The following is a 26,291-nucleotide window of genomic DNA, read 5'->3' on the forward strand; positions in this document are numbered from 1 at the left end:
AAAGATTATTTTTATTTTTGTCCTGAAAAATTAGAGTAGGTTTTTCTGATGAATTTTTTTAAACTTTGCTTTTTCAGAAACACAATCTGACAAGAGAGTTTTGTACATCTGTGTCATGCTCATCTTTTAGTTCTCCAGACTCAGTATTTGATAGCTGGATCATTCTTATCCAGAGAAACGCTCTGAAAATGCAGACACTGTCTGGCGCCAGGTGCACTGCGGTTACTGAATCCCAGAATCACTGGGGTGGCACGCAGGATGTTCAATGATTCTAACGTGATCTCTTGCTGTTCTTGGATTCGGGTTGGAAATGTCTAGCAGGCCTGTTTGAGCAACACTCATATGCTGCTTTCTTACTTAAACACCTTTCTTTTCCCTGATCCTTGAAATAAACTGGAAAAATCCATCACAACCAATTATTAACAGTTAGTAATATAGCCAGGAACTGCAGGCTTCTAGCCTGCTTTTAAGACAAACAAACGTTCTAGTTTGAATATCTTTAAAATTAATTACAGTACAGAATAATAGACCAGGTTACTGGCAGGTGAATCATGGGTTTTTGTTCCTTTTATCTCTCTGGCACTTTAGGTATTTATTTAGAGCAAACAGCAAAAAGTGTCTAACAAGAGCCAAACAGCTTTTAATTGGAGCCACTTGTGCTTTTGGATTAATCAGATGCTTAGAATTCTGCTTTCTAAAGAGAAAGTGCGAGTAAAATATGTCCCAATGAACGCTTGTTCATTCTGTAGATCACCAACTGCTAGCTTATACCTGCTGAAAATTCAGTGTACCTCAATAGACAGTGTTTATAAATATATTCCAAAAAAAATACGCTCCCATGAAATGAACATTAGAATTCATGTAGGTAGAAAGCTCAAGTGTCAGAAAAGTTTGATATACCTCTGCGGTTTCTAATTATGGATGCACCACACCCATCACCAGTTTCTCAGGGAAAAAAAAAAGCCGCTCATCTTTACTGATGTAAAATTCAGTAGAGTAGCTTGCCAGGTGGTGACCTCTTGTGCATCTTCAGAAATCAGCTATCTGCAAAACTATAAATTGTTCCAGACCAAGTTAACTTTGGTACGAGAGCACCCTGTGTTCTCAGACTGATCTCATACTGCTTAGTTCTGGAGTCATTCCCACAAAACCAGTGGTACATGCAAGATCAGAATTAGGAGCTCCATTCTCATAAGGAGAAAAACTAATGAAGTTTCCAGATTTTAAATGGAAACTGCAAATGACGTTAATACATAAGGAGAAATCACTGATTTGCTGCAAAAATTCTTCCATAGATCAAAAGCTGCTGTTTCATTAAAGAGGCCTTTCTTTACATGGCACCTGTTGCCCCACAGACTTCAGAGTTCCTACTGACTAATATTGATACAGCTACAGCTAGGGGAAGAGCCAACAGAAAACTCTCATCCTGGAGTGGATGTGGTAAAGCCAAAGGGTAATTTGGACCATGGAACTTTGCAAACAGATTATTTCCTTCTGTCATAAATAAACTCTTTATTTGCTTCCCTTTACCTAAAGAAAACAAAAACAGATGAAGTAAAAATAAATTGCAACTTCTGTTATTTTTGGCATGTGTATGAACTTAGAAATACTCATTTGGTAACCCAGGAGACAGACAGCAGACATCTGTTAAATTCATACAGTTGATATAAGGCAAGTAATGACAATGTATGCTTCTTACAGAACCTCATGAAACTATGCTCCAGACGTCTTCAGGGACCCTTTCAGTCCTCACACACTTCAGGACTGGTGTTACCACCAAGCACAACACAAAGAATCAGCCGTGTAGGCTTGGAGATGTCAACTGCCATACAAAGACCAAATAAGGACTGAACAGCATCAGAAGGCACAACGATGGGGCTGGAATTTAATGAAAACCCACAGCCAGAAGGGTCATAATTTAACTGCTCGTTGCCAGAGATTTTTGTTAGTTGATTGTTTTGTCAAAATCAAAAATTTCTTAAAATCGTTGATTTGTTTGTTTCAGCTTTTTAATAGGAACAGGCTTTTCATTTGAGAAAAAGACACTGTGAAGCATATGCAAAAGTCTGGAAAAATTAGCTTTTGCCCTGAGAATGATTAATCCTACGCAGCTGTTCCTCTGGACTATTTTCAAATATGTTCAATAAACCTTAAATATTTGTTACAGAGTGGTGACAGAATTATTTTGCTTGACTAACTTCACATTTTCATGAACTGTGAAAGCCTAAAATTTGAGAGAAGATAGCTTGTATTGATTTGGATGATTAATAGGCAAGAAAGTTTTCAATGGAGAGCCCCACCATCATTCTAAGACACTAAACACCACCACTCTGTTACTCATCGCTCTTAGTTATTCCTGTCTCAGGAAGCTTATTTACCAAGGACTGCTGCATACTTCTCATTGTCCTCAGAACCTGTGTATTTCCTATCTCAAAGGCGCAAAATCAGGCTTTTTTTTTACAGCAGTTCATGACACATGAGAGAAGGTAAAGAAAAAAAGTTTGAATTAACACATTTTCTTGATACCACAATCCTTTTCAGCTTAAACTCATCTTCCTGATTCTCAGTCATGTTCCTCCCAAAACAATTTCTAGATGTTTTCAATTAATTTATCATACTTGCTTCAGCTGTTTCCTTCCCATTCAAGAGACCATTTAATCATCTTTAAATTTAAACATGTTCTTAAGTTTGTGAAAACGGATTTGTATAGAAGCAACATTAATAGTCCTAATTCAGAAATGGACATAAACCCTTGTTTAAACTCTTTCCTCACTAGGGATGTCATCCTGAATCAGTACTTCCACGTTATGGTGTGACATTTTCAAGAGCAGTCAAGTAATTTAGCAGATTAAGTGTTGTTCACTTGCAGGTTGGCGTTTTTGAAGAACTATGCTGTTGATGAATAAGGCTGGATTTGGAGATGGTTTTGAAAAGCTTTTGCTGAATTGCAGCCTTATTCAGTTCATTTATTTCAGCATAGAACTATGTAGTCCAAGCTTTTTATTTAACTCTGGCTCTCACATTTCTGTTGGTAACCACCATAAGCCATCTGCTCCCACCTGCTTTGTCCCCTCCTTCCAAAACATAAACCTTCAGTTTATCCCTGAATATTGTCTAGTGGGGGATAAAAAAATAAGCATTCCTTTTAAACATTCCTTTAACTTGATGTCTTGGGAACATCACAGGCTCTCACTGATTGTATCCTTCCTGTTGTGAAATGGCCAGCACTGCATAGCAGCAGCCCAAAGCAGTTCTAACTAGCGCACATTGTGAAGTGCTGCCTCCTCTGTTCTGTACGCTGCATCTTTGCCAGTATAATTCAATGTACCATCCTTTCTTCTTCCTTTCTACTGATAAGCCTGTAAATAGGGCGAATAACATCAAATTCTTCTATAAGAAACTGTACTCTCTTCCAGGTCAGAAACAGTGGTCTTTGATCTTAATGTCCATTGCTTTTACTGTGCTTTCCCAAACATCTCTCCTTTTGGAGAGAAGTTTACCATAATTTTGTGCTGCTTTTCTTGCTTCAGATGCTTCTAGCTGTCAGGACACAGGCTGAAAATTACCTTCTGATTTCACCCCAAATATCTGTTGATTAAGACTTTCACATCCCTACCCTGCAAACTCCATCAGCGAAATGCAGCCAGTAAAGGATGTGTAGTGAGAAGGAAGCATTCCACCTGCCCCTTTAACTCTGGAGAGAAGAGTTTTGATGTTCCTGCACATTTTATCATTAAGAGATTAAACTTTCTCATCTCTAAGTATCTATAAACTTTCCTATCTGAAAATACCAGCAAAATTTAGGCCCTGGCACAATTCACTGGTGACTATGCATGCTGTATGCCCTATTCTTATGCCAGTCTGGGGAGTCTCCTGCACTTACAAGTGCTTATTTTCACAAGCATCCTTGATTGCAGGAACATTTTATAACAACATATGTTTGATATCCAAGTTACCTACCTAATAATTTATATGCTGAAAGATAACACTATTATGCAATCAGAAACTGGAAAATGATTTCATGAGATGTAGATAACCAAAGAACAGGGATTCAAATGACAAAATGCAGCTGTCTGAGTAAGCTCAGAGCTTAAAGAATAATCATAGAAAAGTACCAGAGAAAACACAGGTATGTTCAGCTCGAAAACTGATCACAGATAAGTCCCACTAATCTCTTCACTCATTCCCAGAAATGATGAACAGTGCTGTGTTTGTGATTTTTTCCCTTCAAACTGAATTGCTGTGTTGGTCTTGCAGCATCCTGTGAAAGAGTCCACTACATACCAAATGCACATGAAGATGAAATGGTTCTAGAATACAAAGAGAAGCAAAATTTTCCAGATGGTTACTTGATCAAAACCCTTCACCATTTTGCAATGCGTTTGATCAAAAATTTAAAACAATTATGAAAGCATTACAATTGAAATAATTAGATTATCCGTAAAACAACACTTTGCATTGTCGTGGTTTAGCCCCAGTCAGCAACCAAACACCATGCAGCACTCGCTTGCTCCCCCCTGGTGGGATGGGGGAGAGAACTGGAAGAGTAAAAGTGAGGAAACTCATGGTTTGAGACAAAGACAGTTTAATAAGTAAAGCAAAAGCTGCACAAAGCAAAACAAGGAATTAATTCACCACTTCCCGTCAGCAGGCAGGTGTTCAGCCATCTCCACGAAAGCAGGGCTCCATCACACATAACGGTTACTTGGGAAGACAAATACCATCACTCCTAACATCCCCCCCTTCCTCCTTGTTCCCCCAGCTTTATATACTGAGCGTGACGTCATATGGTATGGAATATCCCGTTGGTCAGTTTGGGTCAGCTGTCCTGACCGTGCCCCGTCCCAGCTTCTTGTTCACCCGGCAGAGCTTGGGGAGCTGAAAAAGTCCTTCACCAGTGCAACTGCTACTTAGGAACAACTAAAACATCTCCACATTATCACCACTGTTTCCAGCACATATCCAAAGCATAGCCCTATACTAGCTGTTATGAAGAAATCTAACTTTATCCCAGCTGAAACCAGGACAGCATTTAAATGTATTCAATTCTCTAAATGTAAATAGAATACTTTTGAATTTTACAGTATCACAATTCTAAATTACATTACTATATTTTTGGACATGAAAAATGCTTCATTTCCCCTCCCCAACACCTTTCTTTTTCCTTTCACTGGAATGACTTCAGGCTAGGATGTGTTTCCCCCTAGATGTTCCCATTTCTCTACTGGCCTTTAGAGAGATGAATCATTCAAGTTAGACAAGATCTCAAGATTCATTTACTACCTCAACGGGAAGAGAATTAAAAAACGTAAAGCAAAACTGTTTTAACTTACGTAATTCTCATTTCTCTAAATGGAAGTGCAATCTTGTTTCTCTACAGCAGAACAGCAAGTTCTTGGCATGGGATTCAATTGTATTGCTTGAAAACTTTGTGGTTAAACAAGATTTCATCTGGTGATGTAGTAAGGCTTACTCTGAACGCTGAGACATAGTTCTAGTGCAATCCCACCATGAAATAAGAACTGCCAAAACAAAGAGCTGAACATGTGGGATAGCAATTTTTCAGCTATCAGAAGCTAGAATCTCCTGATGGCACGACATTCCTGACCGCTGAGTGGCAGTGTAAGAAAAACAAATCCAAAAATCAACTGTGAAAATCCATGTGGTCTTTCACTGAATCCATATCATCACAGAAACTACCTGAACATTCAAACAAAATATCAGCATTAGGAGACAGACATTTCATCAGAGACCACTCACTGATGTACCGTCCTGCATCCTGGCCATGTTAGCTGTTCACAGTATTTCGTATATAAAACATTTAGTAAGGGTTCTGCATCTGTATCTCAAATATGTACCATGTTTAAGAGATGATTAGAAAACCCTTAGGCTTCTTTAAGAAAATTCAGAGAAAGGTGGTAGCTTTCTGTTAGGTTATACAGGACTTTGCCCTAAGAGCAGAAGGACTATAAATCAATTTGTCAATAAGAATGATATTGTTAAAACAAACAAAAACCCACACTGCACCCAATATGAAATGAATATTCTGAAAATAATGAAAACAAAACCTTTCTGAGGAAGGGTCTGGAATTGAGGAAAATCTACAAAATGTATAGTGACGTACACAGATCTAGCAAGAATAATTGCCTAGAACAGTAACCTTGAGTTGTTTTCCAATAACACTGTGGGGGAACAAAAAACCAAACCAAGAAACTCTGTGAAACAAAGAACTCTATAAATACCTGAAACAAGAGAAAACTTCAAGTAAAAAATAAAAAAGTCAAAAGCAAACTTCAACTAAGCTAATAGGTAAGTACTTGCACTAACATTGATATGTGAAAGCCCGCAAAAGACATGATGGGCTACCATTCATAACCTAGCAACAGCTGTCTACCTCCTTTTAAGGTAACAAAACAGAAGTCAGAAAGAAAAGAAAAACATGCTGGGATGAAAGACCAATGTTACTAAAAGGATTTCACACACAATTTCCTGGTTCCTCAGCTAGTGTACTTCCCTCTGCTCAGTAAATGCTCTGCCGTTTTGAGGAATATAAGATAAGTGGCACAAGCAGAAGCTTTAAAAATTGCACATGAAAACTGAGAAAATATTTATTTTCAAATAGCTGATTTGGCAAAACAAGTAAAATGGAAAAGTGAGGAAGAGATGTTGCATTGCGCTGCACTGCATGCAGAAAGGTGATAGCAGATGGCTGGGTGCAACAGTCCATAGGCTAGAAAGATGAAAGCAACACAGAAATCTCTTTCAAGATACAGTATATCTGCACAAAAGATGAATACTTTCTCCCTTTATGCTGCTGCTTAAGATGTGGTTTTATCTTCACTTAAACCTATCTGAACCCACGCTGTATGTCTGTATGCTCCTGCCCTTTTTTGTGTCACCACCAGCAATCAGCGGTATGCGGCAAGTCAGACCATGTTGCTGATACAGCTGAAAGTTAATTTGTCTTCTTCCTTTCCTGTTGCAACACAACTGCTAGCATCAACACAGGGAAAGAAGTGCACAATCATTTCTGTGGATGAGAGGAAAAGATTGGATTGCCCTTTTCAGCAGCAGCTACAGGCTCTTAGGGTGATTTATGACACTGAACCTGGGAAAGTAAGTTCATGGAATAACCACAATTTTCTAAGCTTTCCTATTACTCTGAATTATGAGAAACACCTAGCAGCTAGCAGATCTTCTATGAAGGACGCCACAAGCCACCTAGCATCAGAAGGCAGTCTTCCAAGGCAGGCAGCTCAGTGCATTCACAAACTTTTTGTGAAAAAAGTGCTGAATATATGCTGTATTTCACTCTTTGGAGTTAATTAAGCAACAGACATAACAGGACATGAATCATGATGTAATAATTTATGAATAGGGTGTTGTAAAACATGAAGCTAAATACAGAATATTGAGGCAATTAAGCAAAAGTTAATAACACACAATTATCATAGCATAGCCTTTTAAGTGAAATTGGAAATGGACACTATAAGATATCACGAAAAAGAAGAAAACCTCAGATATTTGTCAAACTTCCTGAGTGGGTTGTGCTGGGTTATTAGAATTGCTGACAGCTGCCACTGTGCACCAGCACTGGGTATCTCCACTCTGTAGTAACTGATAAGCTTGTGGCCTCTTGCCATATCGTATGATCTCTTCAGGTCTTATAGACTAAAATGGATCAATTTGAATAAGGTTTGAATTATTTAACAGCAAATCAGGAAAAAAAGTCTGAAGACCACACCACCAGCCACAATCCAAGTTGGATTCCTGACTTATATATGTACCTACAGACATGCCAGAAAAATACAGCAATAACATGAAGTATACCAAAACAATTGCCTTATTTCCCACTCCCCTACAACACAGTTAAGGCCAGAAGAAGCTGAGCTAAGAAGTTAAAAACAGCTGTGGAAAAGGACAGACGAAACCATGCCTGGCCTGAGCTGAGGAGTAGAGAATGACTTTTGAATTTCCCCTTCAGTTTTGACTTACATCCGACAAAGATAACCAGATCGAAGAGATTAATTACACCCAAAACTTAAAAGCGCTTTATGATGCTTGAGTTGTTGCTCAGTCAAATCCTTCCCGTGGTTCAGGATAGACCATCAAACCCACCATGCAGTTACCCGGGGAGGCCAAACATCACTAAGAACATTACAGGGCACCTGTATCCCCCCAGCTCAGCCTTCGGGGTTTGAGGAGCAGCCTCTCACCTCCCTGGCACCACCATCATTGCCCCTGAGGAGAAGTTGGGCCCATTCCCACCTCAGGAGTACCTGCTGTGTTACTCACTAGGAAAACATGTATTAGTCATCTTCTCCTTAAAAGCTGCATTTCGCACCCTGGCACACGCATTACGCTCACGCTGCCCCTCTAGTGCCATTTGGCACTTCAGGGGGGCTCCCCCCAACCAGGGGTTTGTGTTTGGCAAGATTCAGGCCCAGCTTCTTTTCCACCACCATCTGGGCTGTCTCCCTCCATCCCCCCAGACACAACTGAATCAACTGCCCTTCCTTCCTCCCTGTTTTTCACCTCTACCAGCTATCCCTCCTCTGGAGAAAAACCAACCGCCCCCCAAGCAAGGACAAAATGCGTTTGAGCCCTGGCCTGAAGCCCTGTGGCCCACAAACAGGTTTACTCTCCAGGTGCCGGTGGAGCGACAGCCCCCACCATTACCAACCCAGTGGGCTGTGTGGGGAAGTAGCGAGTGCCCCTGCCACAGCAGCCAGCTGGGCACGGAGCCAGGTGGGCTGAGCCAGCAGGTGGGGAGCTGCTGAGGCAGGGGGGAATCCATGTAACTCCCTTTCCTAAATTTGAGTATCTACACACTGAATCTCTGTGGCCTTCTTTGCCCTTGCCGCAGTATTGAACTCCATTACGATTTGGTCACTACCACAGAGCCTCCCTCCCGCTAATACCTCTGAAGGTAAGGAGTATTTATTAGGAAGTTTCCAGGCATGGCTTTCCTCAGGCCACCCCAGAGACAGCTCCAGCAAGCAGGGGATAGCACTGCTGCGGGTTTGGCTCCTCCAGGCCGCATCGCCCCGCACCACCACCCCGGTGGCTTGGTGCCTCCAGCACCTTCACAGGCCCCAGTTTCAAGCTATGACTTCTCCTCATCGTTTCAGATGTTTTCAACTGAAAGACCCACAAAGACATGGCTGCTGGACAGTTTGACCTTGGCCAGTCTGTGTTGCTCTGCCTTAGGGCTAGAGGATAGTCCTTGTGTCTGTATTTTGTAGTCTAGAAATATACCCAAAGGGGAAAAGGGCATGAGGAACAGCTCACGTTTGTGAGTGTGAGTCACCAATATAACAGACCTGTGAATAAGGCAAGTACAATCTATAAACAGACCTAGAAAGGGGGTTGTATGGAGCCCTCATGGGACTTCACCCAGAGCCCTACCAACAGCTGTGGTTGCCCATGCCCAGGAAAGGGCCATGAGTGGAACAGACTTCCTCACTCAGGAAGGATGTCTGAACAACATTGCCTGTGAGAAAAACAGCGGATGGGCGAGGGGATGCTGTTACTGTCTGTAACCACATCATGGGGGAATGACACAGAAGAACAGTCACTCTGTGGCCTAGAAACAAAGAGAGCATAGACTGAATAGGAATGTATTTTGTAAGCTTTAAAACAAGCACAGTTTTTAGTTTGTATGGAACTGCATTTTGCTATATAACATGGAGACAGAAACCTAAAATTCACCAGAGATAGAGCTGCATAAATTTACAGGGTGGTGCGAAGGCTTTACCTAGTGACCTGCCTACACTTCAGTAATTTTTTGGTATCATCAAGTGAAAGAAACAAAATATAAAATGCAGAACTAAACAGAAACTTTAAGACAGAAAAGACACATGCACTTCTTAAGCTTATCCCCGAAGAGCTGAAGAACAGTCTTTTTAAGAGGAAGGAAGGATAATGACAGCTTTTGTTTGGTTTTGTACCTCCTGAGCTATTTTAGATAGTGGTCATATCTGACCGGAAATAAATTAAATCATAACATGAGAGTGCTAATATAGAAGGGCAGGGAGCAACCAGGATCTTTTAGAGGTGAGCTTCGCTTGTAGCTGCTGTGGAGAGGCATAGGTTCACAAGCCCACCTTGGTCTCCTCCCGCCTCCCACTGTGGTGTGGAGTACTCTGGGAAAGAGTGCTTGCCAGTGAGCTTGAGGCCAGCTGGTATGCAGTGATTCACGGAGCACTGCTCCTCAAGCCCTCCCTCATTGCCTGTGCTGAGCCAAACTTCATCTGGCCAAGCATATTTTCAATTTGTGCTCCTTACAAAGCATGAGGTAACCCTGCCTTCCTGAACAGATACATGTGAGGCTGCCAAGCTGTAAAACTAGGTATCTCCTGAGATCCTGTGTGCACAGAAGTCAGTCATAGCATCCTAGCAGTAAACTCACAGAGTGTCTTGATACAGTGGCATTACTATAAATCCATTAGGATGGTAGGATCAACCTCTGTAGGAACAAGAAACTGATGCTTAATTGCAACTACTCCAGCAGTGCTTTGTAACTTCAAGTGCCTCATTATCATGTTCACCAGCCATCCTACAAAGTACTTTTGGGGCACCAAAGGTTGGTATACCTTTAGAAAAACTATTTTCATCTACGAATTCCTTGGAAATAGTGACAGTGTGTAAACACCTCCAAATGAAGGAGTGGCCAAGGTACAGGCTTGAGCCAGGTACAAAAAATGTGTGGCAAAACTAGAAAGTGATCTTGCCTCACTGTTTTTAGGAAGCAATTATGCTTTCTATATGACATGCATTGCAGGAACTGCTTTTCAGCTCAGCACTGTGTCTTTTGAGGCAATCACCTATAAAGCATTAAGTCTTTACAATCATCCTTCCAACGTGCAACACCCTCTACAGGTTTGATAATATAAGACATGAGAAAGATGGGACAAACTTAGAGTACTACTACTAGCTTTCTAGTGTAGTGCTTGTAAATACATTCACAAAATACAGTCAGGTGGAAGTGAATTGGCAATGCCTCAATGTTTTAGTCAGAAAACATGCACACAAATAGAAATAAACCAATGCAATCAACAACTGGAGAGAGTACAGTAACAGGAAGATCATAATTGAAATAAAATGAAAATTTGTAAAAAACAAGCTGCTAGGAAACCAAAATTTTAGATTTGCCATTTAGCCTTGAAGAACCTGCTCAATATTTCTTAGAGGTTGTGATAAGGACTGTGTCGTGCAGAATAATAGAATCATTAAGGTTGGAAAAGACCTCTAGGATCATCAAGTCCAACCATCATCCCAACACCACCATGCCTCCTAAACCATGTCCTGAAGTGTCACAGCTACACACCTTTTAAATACCTCCAGGGATGGTGACTCCACCACTTCCCTGGGCAGCCTGTTCCAATGCCTGACCACTCTTCCAGTGAAGAAATTTTTCCTAACATCCAATCTAAACTTCCCATGATGCAGATTGAGGCCATTTCCTCTTGTCCTATTGCTGCTTGGGAAAGAGACCAACACCCACCTCACTACAACCTCCTTTCAGCTAGTTGTAGAAAGGAATAAGGTCTCCCCTCTGCCTCCTCTTCTCCACACTACACAATCCCAGTTCCCTCAGCCTCTCCTCGGAAGACCTGCTCTCCAAACCCTTCACAGGCTTCATTGCCCTTCTCTGGACACGCTCCAGCACCTCAATGTCTTCCTTATATTCTGAAAGGCCCAAAACTGAACACAATATTCAAGGTGCGGCCTCACCAGTGCCCAGTACAGGGGCACAATCACTTCCCTGCTCCTGGTGGCCACACTATTCCTGATACAAGCCAGGATGCTGTTGGCCTTCTTGGCTGCCTGGGCACACTGCTGGCTCACGTTCAGCTGGCTGTTGACCAGCATCCCTAGTTCCTTCTCCGCCAGGCAGCTTTCCAGGCATCATTGGGTCAACAGGAGACCTTACTATACTTCTACTTAGTAACAAAGCTCCTTTTGTCTTTTTCCCCCCATTACCTTTTCTGTTTTATTTCCCTTCCTCAACTATACACTTTTGTTTGCCAGTCTTCTCCCTCACATACTTCTTTCAAACTTCATTTTAAGCTGCAGGAGAATATCTTTGGTGGAATATATTTGGTGAATATCTTGACCATGTACCTGATGCCTTATTTTAGAAAATGGCAGGACCCTCAAAGTACACATTGAGCAGATAAGCACTAGCTGCTGACAATTCCTGAAGAGGTTATCCACAGGCAATCATTACTGGAAAGTATTTCCAGTTAGTTCGGTGCTCTTTGAAGTTTCCTTGGTGATTTAGTTGCAACTATCAAATCATGGTTTATCAAATTCACAGACTACAAAAGGACTGATGGGGTGATAGATAATGAGGGAGAACAGGGCAGTTGTACAGAAAAATTTGAATCACTTGAAGAATTAGACCCATTCAAAAACAATGTTCATGAAAAAGCCAAACAAAGTTAGGTATCAAAGAACAAGACATCAGGTTTTAATTATGAGAGGAGAGACTATTTCAGGAAGTAGCAGCTAAAAAACATGAGGGTCACCGCAGACATACAGCTAAAATATGAGTTTTCAAAGCAATGCTGTGGCAAATGAAACAAAGAAGGAAAGAAAGTGAAGAGAAGGAAAAAAAAGAATAATCTGTTCCTCGCACCAATAATGAAGTGGGAGAAAGGGACAGAGGCAGAATATTTTTACCTGGCTATAGACCATTGACTGACAAAACAAGTTTTAAGAGAAGGTAGAATCTGGCACACAGAAAGAGCCATGTCCTTCATCAAAAGTATAGAGAAGTTTCCTTACAGTTTACGATTTAAATGTATGGTTAGATCATCAAAAGATGATCAAGTTGTGGCTCATTTACTATGCGTTTGTATCAACCTGGTAAGACAATACTGAGTGCTACATTGTTCTTTAATTTCATATAGAAAGCACCACCAGCGGCTAGCAGCTCGAGATTGATAATTTTAGGTGAGGGAAAAAAGCCTCAATTCTCAGCATTAATTGTTGTTGTTATGCACAATTGAAACAAGCTATAATAAGAAGTGGTGAATGAGAAACACATTTGTTTTCTTCTAGCTAAGTATCATAGTCCAATAGAAGGGTTTTGACTTGCTGAAGTGAGATGTTATGACCTTCTTTGTAAAACTATTGGATTAAATGAGCTAACAGTTTCTTCTAGACTTAAAATTCTTTCCCTCTTCTACTCCCACGTGGGTGCTATGGAAAAAACTGTTCTTGAGAAAATCTTCTTTCATCATTTTCCCTCCCTTCACCAGCAGGGGCAAGCAGCACAGCTTGCCAAAGAACCACAACTTTTCTTTGCATTACTTAATGTGTATTGCAGATAACCATGTTCTGGGACCTCCTTGCTCTGCTTGCGCTACAGAAAGACACAGCAAACATCTGGCACAGGGACCCTGGGAGAGCTACAGGTGGCCAAGAGCAGCTTCTCTTGCCTAGAATTTCTTGAGTTAGGAACCACTGACAGCTGAAAATCTGCTTTGGGTTTGACAGAGGAACTCAGAGACATGTGCTGGAGCTATGTTTCCCATGCATTGCTTAGCAATTCCTATTAAGAGTGAAATTGGACTTTTGATGCAATTTAGCCTGCCAAGACATGTAGGTTTTGTGATTTGAAGAACCCATCTCTGAAATTTAAAAATTCTGGTTTATTTGCATTCTCCTTACCGTTCCATGCCTCTTCTGCTGATAGAGGGAGTAACACTTTCCAGATAAGCCTGGAGGCAACCGTTTTGTACTACTTTCTTGCAGAAAAGGATTAGAGCAAAGGAGTTTCTCCAGAACAAACGGATACACATCATTGTGAAATAACTTATACATTCCAGGAACGGACAGCATAACATAAGAACACAGAGGACATACTTCTGTGCCAGGAGACAGCTTCTGCCTAAAAGCTAAGATGTTGGATAAAGAAAAGTGAAAAAAAGCCTGCAATTTTAAATAAAAGCAATTTTAAATATGCAATGTCAGGGCATCCTAAACACTCCAGCCTAAACTACTTAAAAAAAAAACTAAACCAAACCTATTCATAGCTAATGACAGGAAGGAACATAAGGCCTAGAAATACACCTAAGTTTTCATTTGTTTTGTCTGTCTCTATATTACTTTTGTGCTACCCAAAGTGAGGAGAAACTTTTTAGAAACCCTTGCTAAACTCATGGAAAGGCTGCTTTCAGTATTACGTGTTCTAATGAACAACCATAAATCTAGAAGTACCTGCCAGATGAACTTCTGGAACAGGTTCTGGAGACTTCATGGAGTTAGAAATGACCTCTAGTCACAAGGACCTGCAGGCAGAGGGCTCCCATTTCCATTACAGACCAACAGAGAGAGCTTTCAGCCAAAAAACATAGTCACACATTGATGGTGCTGGCCTAGGCAGGCCAAGGGAAGTCAAGACTTCAGACTGTGCTTCAGCAGGAACAAGACTGACTGCTACATAGAAAAGTGCCCTTAACTGACTGTTTTTAAATCTGTGGGCAAACCAGGGAACTGTGTGACAAGCAAAGTATGAGTGTTTGCACGGATGGTTGACAAAATAGAAAATTAAACTATTGCACTCAAATTGTAAGCTCACAATTAGCCTTCTAACTGGTAAAAACAGAAGAGGAGCAATTTTGCTTTGTCTCCTTTTTCCTCCTCTCCACTGTACTGAAAAGGGAACATTGGAAGACTTTTTTCTTCTTTTTACTCAATTATAGACATTCATAGCAAGCTCCTACCATGTTTTTCCATGACAGCAGAGTACGTGTAGGCCTAGGAAAACATTATCTGCAAACAGCAGAGATTTTAAATTCTCAGAACTCATTTATCTATGTTTTCTTTAAACAAGAAAATCATGAAAGGAAAAGATCTTGATTAAATATGACATCTGCTCTTTTTAGTTGTTATCTACGTAGATGGTGGTGTGAATTTAGGCATGATTACTGCAAGATATAAATAGGAGTGAATTTATAGACAAAGATAATATCTTTAATGAAACTAATGCTATACTCTAAAAACATGGACCAGCTTTCAGGATATGCAGACTTAAGCTTTGATCCTCAAAGCAAAATACAACTTGAAACTAGTGATACAAGTTTAACTTACCCAAGTTAATCAATTACATCAAAGAAGTTTGTACCTGCAACTATGGAGGGGGAAGATTATTAAAAAGAAGAAACTCAGTAAATCATTAGTTCCTTTTGGAGAGGGGAAAAGCAGATTTTTCAGAAGTGTGAGAAATTCAGGAATGTAAAAAAATTATAATAGGGCACAGAACCAATATATTTATTGACTCTAAAATTCCTACATAGCAGAATCAAATTTAAACAGTGCTTAATCTGAATTTAACTTTGAAAATTGGCATTTGTATTTCAGTGGAGAAGAATTTCTATGCCTGAAAGTGTCTCCTCTTTTGTGTGTCGATCAGTTTGTCTCATAAAAGACATCATTTCTCCCTCTGGATTTCTTAACTGTAGCAAGACCACAAAAACATATAGGTTCAGTAAGGAAACTCACAAAAGAAAGAAGAATATTTTTATATTTCTACAAGTAAATTCCAAAACACAAAAAAAAAGAATGACAAAACTTTAACACCTTAATTAAAAATCAAAGAAATAAGAAGAGGGCATGATCTAATGTGTCCTTGCTTTTTCCAAGTCAAAAAGTTCTCTGATGGAAAAGGTTAGTATTTCAGCTAGCACTTCAAAATTAATAGGAGCGTCTCCTTATGCTCAACGAGATGCACAAGTTTAGAAGATAAACGTTTAGGAAATCTTTCTGGAGAGATAAAGTTCTTGGGAAAAAAAAAAGAAAATCACTGATTTCAGCTTTCGGTGCAGAAGACACAACATCCTAGTAGAGCTTTCTATCAGTGCTGTCCATTTATCACCCATTATTTGATGTTTGTTCCCACTTCTGTGGGGGATGGGAATACCAAGTAATGCAAGAAAAAGACTCTACATATGTCTATTTTCCAGCTCAGATGCAGCAGGAAGCTGGAGGTCATGAATCTCTGAGAGAAGGAAGTTTCTGAATTACAACTACAGATTTACTTTATTTTTATGTCAGAGTGATCATTCATAGTGAAGTTCTGTATAACATTCCTTTGGGGGTGGTGAGTTAAAGAGGTGAGGTAAACTAAAGTGTGCAGTTTTAAACCTCCACAATTAGCAGCTCTATTATTGAAATTCATATTTATTCCAGTCTTCTGTAATACTCATGACAGCACTAAGAACATTGATCTAAAATAAATTCTTACTTTAAATAATGCTGATCCTTCTGAGAAGGCAAATTAAACTAAGCTCACTGAAAGTTAAAGCACACACAGTGGTTTTCTCAAAGTGATGGCCCAGTAGAAGAGCCAAGAGAAGTTGCGTATAACAGGCAAACAAGATGCACGAGATGAAGGGCACATTAGCTGCAAACTGTAAATGAGCAGTGGTCTCATGTATGTGCAGAATGAGGCTGTTTGGGGGCACTGGACTTAAGAACGGGACAGGTATTAAAACAAATGAGGTCAGTTCAACAAAAAGCCACTAATGACATGTGTGTCTCAATGTGCTTTTGAGTAGGTTTTTGGGGTCATGAATAGTTAAGTTCAACAGTAAAGATGCTCTCCCCAATGTGGATGGTGAGGAAAGGAATGAAATTACAAGGCAGAAAAATCAAAATAAAGAAACATTTTTCCTTCAGAAATGGCATGGGACACACTCCCACTGGAATATATCAAACATTTTACAAGAAATTGTATTTTCATGAAGTTTAGCTTGGGAAACACAGTCTGATTCCCAAATATCAGCAAGGTAAAAATATGCAGTAAGATTAAAAACTGTGAATACATTAACTGGGTGTTTTTATTTGTATAATAAAAATTTAGTGACAAAGAAAAATCAGAAAAATTACGGACCCATATTTCAGGGTCTTTGTTACAGACTAGGAGGCAGCTGGTGGATTCAATTGCATCTCTCTACAAAAGAGATCCAACTCTTGTACTTAAAGGGTAACGTACTGGCTGTTATCCGAGTTCCTGCATTAGACCCATGGAAACTAGACTGGGTTATGGGCAACGTTGTTTCTTCCAGACAAAGCCACTTACACTATGGTGCAAGTTTTCTGGAAGAGCCAAGTAGGATGTTGTCCATAGTACTGTTACCCAAGAGTCAGCCAAGACTAGTGATGAGCCTTCTCTGTGTAATAACTGTCATAGAAAGAGAAGTCCTTGTTCTGCTATGCCAGCTACAAATAAGCCAAAAAGCTCGTAGCTATTTGCTAGCAGTGACTATGCAACTGGAGATGTTGTCCACAATGTGTATGTGCATTACAGCAGCGCTGCAGAAGTCATTAGAGCATTAAATATAAAACAAGAGTCCTAGAAAGGAATTAGAACCTACACAGACACTAGCTATAAAAGATGGAAGAAAAATGACTGCTGTTTTGGATGCACACAAGGAAACAATGAAAAAAAAACCAAAACAAACCAAATGGTGACAGAATTTCTGGCCGAACCTGCATTTCAACTTAGATATTCTGGAGGCCAATTTAATACTCAGAACATCCTTTGCTTTTTTAGAGGGCTTTTTCTAATGGAGGTTCATTTATGCAATCAGATGGTAGGACTTGGGAAACATTTTAATAGCAGCAGCACCTGATACCAGGCTATGTTTACCCAGATAGCTTAATTTGTGGGGCATTTGGTTTGGTTTATTCTGTCTCCAGACAAGCCCTGATGTGATACTTAGCTCAGTAGAATCTGTATCCTATTAATTCCCAAGAATGATATGCAGTGAAAATTTACCTATGAATCCCCAAAATAACGCTACAGGCACCTTCACTGTCCTCAAGAAGTCACTTCCAAGTGCATATATTGAAATTCTGGCTCCATGCCTTAGAGCTGTTCACATTTTGCTACACAAGAAGCCATGAACTTGCCATGAACTGATTTTTCTTAGTGAAGAGAAAAAAGGCTGAAGGATTTTGCCATTAAGATCATGCATTAGTTTCCCAGGTATGTGTGTAGCAGTTACTTATGTCTTTGTTAATAAAGTCTTAAGTGTAATATGAACATTTTATTCATTAAAAGACATTTTCAAGTGGAGCTTGCTACTTGAATAGCCTTATTTAAAACCTTTTTCTTTTTAAAAAAATAAATAAATATGGAGGAAACTGATCCAGGCACCACTGAACAGATGCTGACCTAAGTGCTCTATAATGATGAGTCATGACTGGTATTTGAAACTGTCAGTAGAACTCATTGTATGTGAGGACTGTCAGAAACAGCTCATTTCTGTGTTTTGCTTGCTTTTCCTTAGAAGTCTGAAGACACCTGCCTTTTGTGCTGTAGCGTTCAAAAGCCAAAGAAACAATATATTAAAATCCAAGAATGCCGCTCTCTCAACTGTAAGTACCCCGTTTTAAAAACATGAGCTCTACTTTTACATCTACTGTCACCTGGCCAGATTAGAGGCTATATAACTTACAAATGTTCACAGCTACACAAACAAAACTAAGAGTATCTAATCCTTACACCTATTTTAAACAGGATTTGCAAAGACGCCTCCAAATTGAAACGTAGAAAATTTTAAGTTCAGCCGTTTATCAATCACTTCAGATGTGCTGCCACTACTGTCTCACTGCTGCTTGGCCCAGTGAGCTACCCCATACTGAGCTTTGTTCTGCCAATTACTGGACTTCCATTTGGCTAGTATTTAAGCTAGTTTGCGTACCCCCATGTTACTACAGTAATAGCAATAACGACAAAGCAGCTGTGCTCTTTGCCTAGATGTTAATTCATTAAGTTCCAACAGGACAATAAGTGGAATAGGGTGCTACTTCATACAACAGCAGAGCCCAGCCTCCTTCAGAGGCTTCTGAAGCACATACAGCCAGTGGTAGAGCTTTGGGATGTTAAGGCTGTGCAAGCAACAAGAGTTTAGTGGGGAAAAGGTGCTATTGTTTAAACATCAACACTAAACACCTGGTGGTAGTGGAAGCATGAACAGCCTTTTTTTTCTTCCCTCCTAAGTTTACTTGTATTCTTGTAGTGGGGCTAAAAAAACCAGAAGAGGGTAAACACTTATGGGAGTGCTATTCTCTAGCACTCTGATCCTTTGTTTTCTGCCCCCACCATAATGCACTCAAATTTGCTTCAGTATACCTTCAGTAGGGTGTTCTACTTTCTAGCAGGTGCTTCAAAACATTTTTATTTTAGACACTGCCTGCAGAACACACTGCAGTTCTCTGAAGGAACAGTTGCAATCTTCAAAAAAAAGAAGCGGGGCGGGGGGGGGGGCATATACAGGCTGATGTGTGTTGTATATTTCTCATGGCTCTATGTCTATAGAGAACATTTCCCAAGGAGGAAGGAGGTTCTTTTGGTGTCTTTTTGAATCAAGCAAACAAAGGATTTCCACTTCATGATCAGTAGACATTCTTTTGTGAGATAAACAAGAATGAATAAAGATCCTACATCCCTTTAAGTATACAGAATAAAAACCACTGTGAGATTTTAAAGATTTATAAACTAAAAGGCTTTTGAAAAATCTTCATCAAGGAGCCAAAAAGTCTAGCTTCCCCTTTGAATATCGTTCTCAGCCTCAACAAGATGCATTTTTTCATTCAACTTTCTCACATTTACCTAACTATACTTGCCAGCATGTTTTGCCAAATTAGAAAAACTGCTGCAGAAAACATCTGCTTGACTTTGCTTACATATAATAAAGTACCGCTCAATACAATGTATTGGAAATGTTTGGAGATCTTTACATGGGAACCAAAAGCAGCAGTGCTGACTCAGACAGATCTCCCACTGATGTCAGTGGGAACTGTACCTGAATGAGTACTGCTGGATCTGTTACAAAGCTTGCTGCGCAGTGATTGCTGCTAACTGACATGAGAACATATGGTTATAGTTTAACAATACCAACAGTAATGGAGATGAGAAGGAAACTTTATAGCACTTCTGGCTTGCTGTTCTTTTACAACTATCAGAAACACTTGAATGATTCATACATATCTGCTTCTCTAACAGTTTTTCCCAGCTTCAAGTGAACACTGAGAAACTTGCAAAGTTAGAACCTACCTCATCAGTAACAGTTTGAATCAATCTGTTGAGATAAAAATTTGAACAGCAGAAAGATTACATATGAAGTCTAAAATAAGACTTCACAATTTCTCTACAGATTGTATTACATTACCTCTGGATGAGAATGTAAACATTTCAATACATTTCTGTTGGTCCAGTCTGAAGCAAAAATAAAGCCTTCATAGCACTGAATTTGTCAGCCTAGTACAGGAACATGTGCGTGGCAGCTGCCATACCAAAGGATAAGGGCTTCTCAAATTTGACCCCAAATTTAGATGTTATAAAATTACAGCTTTAATCAGTCTAAAAGCTGAGTGGTCCAAAACATCACTGAGGTTATAGCACTTGTAAATAGTGATCACAAAAGCAGCACCTCTAAGTGGATAAATCAAGCCCCCTCCCTCACAATATCTGCAGAAGGATGAGGAATGGCTGAGGAAATAAAGAGAAATACTGAGAAAATAAAGAAGAGAAGCTATGATGCATGTATCCACAAGTCTTAACCACAGTTTTAATGGAAGAGGTACTGCACCTTCAATACTTCCTAGGAAGTTGCCATATAAGGGATCCAAATCCCAAAGAGTAAGTGAAATACTTCTTACTGCAACACACTAGTTATCATGCACCCATCACAAAGGTTGCAATTTGGATGCAGCTCCCAGGCACGTGCCCTTTTGCTTTAAATACTACAATAGAGACTTACGCATTCTGCTCTAAAGAGCTTGTATTAGCCTTAGTTTACCAGCCATAGAACACATCCAGATCATGTCTAGAGGAGCTATACTCCTTTTACTTGGACACAGGGACACAAAAGCTGAAAGCCATCACATCTATTATCTGTGGGTTTTTGTGTGATGGGAGCCAAAAGTGTCTGGAAATTAAAAATACAGATGCAATAGAGATCTTACTGCAATTTTCAAAGTAGTACAGCTTTATGGTAAGCAATCATTCTCACGGTTAGATATGCCTGAGAGCAGAATTCTGGGTAGGTATCTTGCTGCATTTAGGCTTCCGGTATAGAAAGACTGAGAAGTTTCAGCTGCATTGGTTGAAGAACGAACATAACTTAGTGTTTGACCTCTGTTTTGGGCAAAAGCCAATGCATTGCCACCTTACAAATTATTGCTTAATTCACTCTTGAAGCATACAGCAAACAATGGTTGCATTCCAGCAAAGTAAGCCATGAGAATCGATGCGGTGAACATACTGCCCAGGCTGCAGTTCAGCAACAGAGAGGAGGCTCTTTTTTTGGTACATTTTCATAGAATGGTTTGGGTTGGAAGGGACCTTTAAAGATCATCTAGTCCAACCCGCCCTGCATAGACAGGGAGGAGGTACTCTGACTACTTGCCTAGCCTCAATGCTTGACTCATCCGTAGCAATACAGATTGGCACTCTGTTTTCCCTATAAGCCCCTCTTGGAAGAGAATCTATTTGTAAAGGGATGGTTAGCAGGAAAAGTGAAGTACCGTTAATATATCCCATGGTATAGCCTCCTTGCAAGACTTCTGAGGACCAAGAAAACTATATGAAAGAGACTTTGACCCTTGAAAACAGGGCCCTGACCCCACATGAAGGCATGTATCTACTATCCACAGCATTACAACACACAGTTAGGGAACAACAGAAGAATCAAACTATCATTCCTGTAAAGCTAGCACTCTTGGAAGACAACTACGTGTTAGGAAAAAAAAAATGTTTGAAAGTTAAAATAAGGATGTTTGGTTTAAAGGAATCATCATAGAAGGGCCACCAACTGAAATTCCAATCCAACTGCAAAATAACTAGGTTAATTAACACATAGAGGCACCATTCATTTGTCTCATTATATCAGTTCACAATTTACTATTGCATTAAAAAGCTGTCAGCCTGGGTCAAGTTAACGAACAGAGAAGACAACACTTAACAGTTGTGTCACTGCCGTTATTTGAAGGACTGTGAAGTCTAGTTACACACACTGAAACACTAATTTTAGGAAATGCTTACCTAAAATGGACTTCAGTGGTGGAAAAACAAGGCCCAGCAGGATTACTATGCCACTCCTGAACAGCTGCTTACCTTGCTTATGAAAGATCAATTGACAGAGCTATATTTTTCCTTTTGGGTGAGTTATTACACCTTTATATCTCCTTCTTCCTACTTACCTATTGAGACAAAAGGTTTAAATCACAGATCACAGCTATAATTTCTTCCCCTTTGCAAAACTAGGGAAAGGAATACAGCATGTACTTCTCGCCTTAAGCAAGAACAAGTCCGAAAGTAAGTTGATGCTGAAGTAAGCATCAACTTACACAGCTAAGCCCAGAGAAGCAAATACTGATTTTTGACACCCCTATGTTACCTTGCCCTTATTGCCTCCACTCTTGTTCATGTTGTTGTATCTTGTTTATCTCATGTTTCTGTTTTCCGACTGTAATTCTGTTCCTTGGGGTGACTGAGAGAAGAGCAACCATCTGCGGTTCAGTGGTTTTCCCTGTATCATGAGTACACAGTGGTCAAACTTCAACCTACCTCAAAGCATGGAGTCTCAAAGTGCAACTTAGTACAAAACTGAGGTTTTGTTTAGAGGAATCTGGCCAGAATTGTGTTAAAAGCAAGAGTACAGCTATATTCAGAGTCAGTGGGATCAATCAGGAACACGACATTACATTGCCACGATATCACTCGCACATGAACCAAAAGCAGCAATTCCACAGGAGTGCTGAACAGAAACATTTGCAAATGTTCAAATTTCATTCAACAAATGCAATCTGCAGGAAGAACTGAACTTCCACTCTGTGCGCAGTGCTATGTTATTTAACACTTCATCAAAGGAGACATAAATTTTATTTGGACAGTAGACTTTATTAGAAATTTTCTCCTCATTCATCAGTAAATTCACATTAAAATATGCTGAAGGCAGCTCAGTCTAAACATTTGACATCCTGCCATAACAACAACTTCCAGTTTAAAAACTAGATAACTGATCAGGCAGATAACTTGAAACATGTAAGAAATGCAAATAGAAAGCAGCATCTTAAAAAATGGGATGAGCCTGAAAAATTAATACATTTCAGGTGGAGTTGGGGGAAAAACCAAAATCAGTCACCCCAAGATAGGAAACAGTTAAATGAGAACTCCACAGACTCTAAACAGATAAATAAACATTATAACCACACATACATTAAAAAGAGAACAAAGTACTTAGAGTTCATACCACATAAAAATTATAAATTTGTTCAAATAAAAAAGTGACAAGCTTTCTAAAATACAAATAACCTAAATTCTTGGGATATTGAACACTTTGTTATAAACTGCAGAACTTTGGAGGGACTAGATTTGGTCTTGAAAACAATGGACTGCATCATACTGTTACCACATCCAAAACCTGATCTTTCCAACACATATACCAGGTTTTTTTCCTCTAGTGTTTGTAAATGACATACTCTTCTTCTAGACAGTAATCTGCTTTATTTTAAATGTTAGAACATTTAGATATTATAGGCCTGATTATGTTGAGTGCTGAACACTAAAGCTCTCAACAACTCTGGATAACAAAGGCAAGGTTTTTCCTTTGCTAATTAATTTTTATCTGTTGCGGTGAGGTGTAGGAGAGAGAAAGAAGAAGAAAAAAAATCACATTACTGAAGAATGCTCTGTCCTACACGACAGTGGATCTTGCAGGTCAGATTTTGTATTGGCATTTACCAGAGGCAACAAGAATAAACCAATCTATGACAGATGAGAATAATGGCCTTCAGAACTGTAAACACAACAGGCAACAGATAATACACAAATCTCAATCAAATCAATGTTTTCACATTCTTTAGTAGTCCCCCACAGTGATCTGCTTTCACTGGTTCTGAAGAAAATATATATTAAAAATTAAATAACACTTAAGTGTCCATCACAAAGATTTATATTTTGTTGTAAACAATTTTCTGCCATTTGCATTGATGTAGTCCAATGTGAGGCCAGAGGATTCTAGACATCTTATTGGTACTGTAAATAATTTTTCAGAGACAGAGGCAAAGGTAGAATTTCTATGTCATGCAGGCGGTCTCTGCCAAGAGCAAAACGAATTGATCTTCGGCACAAGTCCATTAAAGGCAAGGGTTCCGCTGAAAAAAATAGAATAGAAATAATAAAGAGTTAATTTTTCAGCATCTCCATTTACAGGAAATGTTTTATTTATTAACATAGATTCTGTACAGTATTAAACAGTTATAAAGATAGTAACTGTATTGTGAAAAACCTGACAACCATGAGGCAATTAAGATAATCAATAGAAGCAAAGACAGAATTCTATGCATTTCAACCATAAGAAGTGACTGCAAAGTTTCAGACCAAGCTTCCTTATCTCTAAGGATAATAACCCAAAACCACTCCTCAGGCATACCAAGTTACAGCATAAGAAGTTATTATATTTCCAGATTTCTAACAAGACAAAGAGCTTCTACTGTGTTTATAACAACATTTGTCATGTTGTGTTAGCATGAACTAAATTGACAACTTCTGACCTTCACACACCAGTTCCTTCTATTTTTAGGAACTGCAAATGGTACTTAGGGGTAACCAAACTTCTCTGCAAACACCACTTTTCCTGCAACACTCAGACTCTCTTTCTAGGAAGCTTGCTGGAAGCAAAAAAACCTAAACACTCAAAAATCTAGAGGAAATGTAACCTTTTTCTCAATGAATAAATTAGGGATGGATGATTCAGCTGACTAGAAGACACCATGTGTTCTCATATGTATATACATAAACACCCCCAAAATATACAAACATTTCTAGATGCTCTTAGTTAAATTTAATAGAAGTGACTGAAGTACCTGTCAGAAATGCCTGGCTAATAACACCCAAGGTTTGAGACCCAAACATGGTGCTCTGCAGCATCTCAAACCATACCACCCCGTATCCCATCCTGGCCTGCAAGACTCACACAGAATTGTGGGAACATCATCACATTTCCATGCAATAGTAGCATGAATGACCTCTGTGATTGCGGGGTTTGCAATGGAAATCTTTTTGCAGCAGGAACTGGAATAAAGCTGTAAAGCTTTTAGCCAGTTACAGACATCTTCAAGAACAACTTTCATCAGATGGATTTGGTTGCATATGTTGTAAACCAAAAGGTAAGAGCTTAAAAGACTACAGGAAACTCTTCCTCTTTACATAATAAAACAGTCTTTAAAACCTTACTAGTACTTTCAAATGGGGGGAAAAAAAATCTGTGCCTATATTATACTGATACCCCTTTTATAAACCTGACAGATTACTTACAAGTTCTCAACATTGTACAGCACTCAGTGGTTTTATCAGTTCTTTTATGTAGATTTACACAAACTATGTTAATCTACCAGTCCGTTAGCTGATGTCATTTTTAAACCTATTTGAAAACCACCATTACAAAGCACAAAATATCTGATTTAAGGATTAGTTTTATATGCTGTAATTGTCTACTCTGGTGACACGTCACTGACTAAATGGATTTTCCATCAGTTATCTGAGCATCACATTTGATTTGTATAGTCCACAGTTCACTATGGTGTTTCCCAGAAGCATCTAGAGAAAAAGCTTAGAAAGCATTCTGTTGTATGCTGAAAGACTAAAAATCGTATTTAACTTTATAACCACTTCAGTGACTCGGATGTGGAGTCTATTTCTCCTTAAAATCCACTTCACCTATAATTTTGGCTATTAAAAAATAAGATCCCTCACATTCCAGTAATAAAGTAACAATTTCTATACACCAGTGATCTTAGTTTTTATTTTTACATACCAGAATTATGAACATAAAATCTTAAGGGATGAAGCTATAAAATTCATTAACCAGGATTAATAAGTAGGAGCAAAAATAGCTCATAAGTTCCAAAACAGAGAATACAACACATCTTGCAATTCTTACACCACAAACAACAATTTTCTGAGTATCTTACTAGAATCTCTGTGGTCCCATTAAGAAGAGGTAAAATAAAGACTAAGAGTGTTTAAAGCCATTAACTGGCCATGCAGTCTCTTTTTTTTTCCCTAGACAAAGGAATATGTAAAATGTAGCCATCTGTGCAGCCAGGCACAGAGTTAATCCCAAACTTCAAAACACAATTTAAGGAAAGGTTAAAATATTTTTCAAGCTTGAAATACTAAATGAATATCTCTGGTCTCACTTCTACAGGGAATTTTCAAATGCTAAAGAATATGTCCCCAAGTGTTTGCCACAGCTGCTAAATTACAC

The 26,291-nt window shown here is 39.3% G+C and overlaps 1 protein-coding gene across 5 annotated transcripts in view; it reads right to left on the reverse strand.

The window, feature by feature from the left end:
• Positions 1–22,900: 22,900 nt before the first annotated feature.
• SPSB4 (splA/ryanodine receptor domain and SOCS box containing 4) overlaps positions 22,901–26,291 on the reverse strand; it is a 93,571-nt gene continuing 90,180 nt past the window's right edge. For all 5 annotated transcript variants that reach the window (XM_064457348.1, XM_064457352.1, XM_064457351.1 and 2 more), the window contains exon 3: positions 22,901–24,177. In XM_064457348.1, coding sequence (XP_064313418.1) covers positions 24,050–24,177 — 128 coding nt within the window. In that variant the 3' untranslated portion in view covers positions 22,901–24,049. The remainder of the gene's footprint in view (positions 24,178–26,291) is intronic.

This window comes from Phalacrocorax carbo, chromosome 7 (assembly GCF_963921805.1).
Source record: "Phalacrocorax carbo chromosome 7, bPhaCar2.1, whole genome shotgun sequence".
NCBI lineage: Eukaryota > Metazoa > Chordata > Aves > Suliformes > Phalacrocoracidae > Phalacrocorax > Phalacrocorax carbo.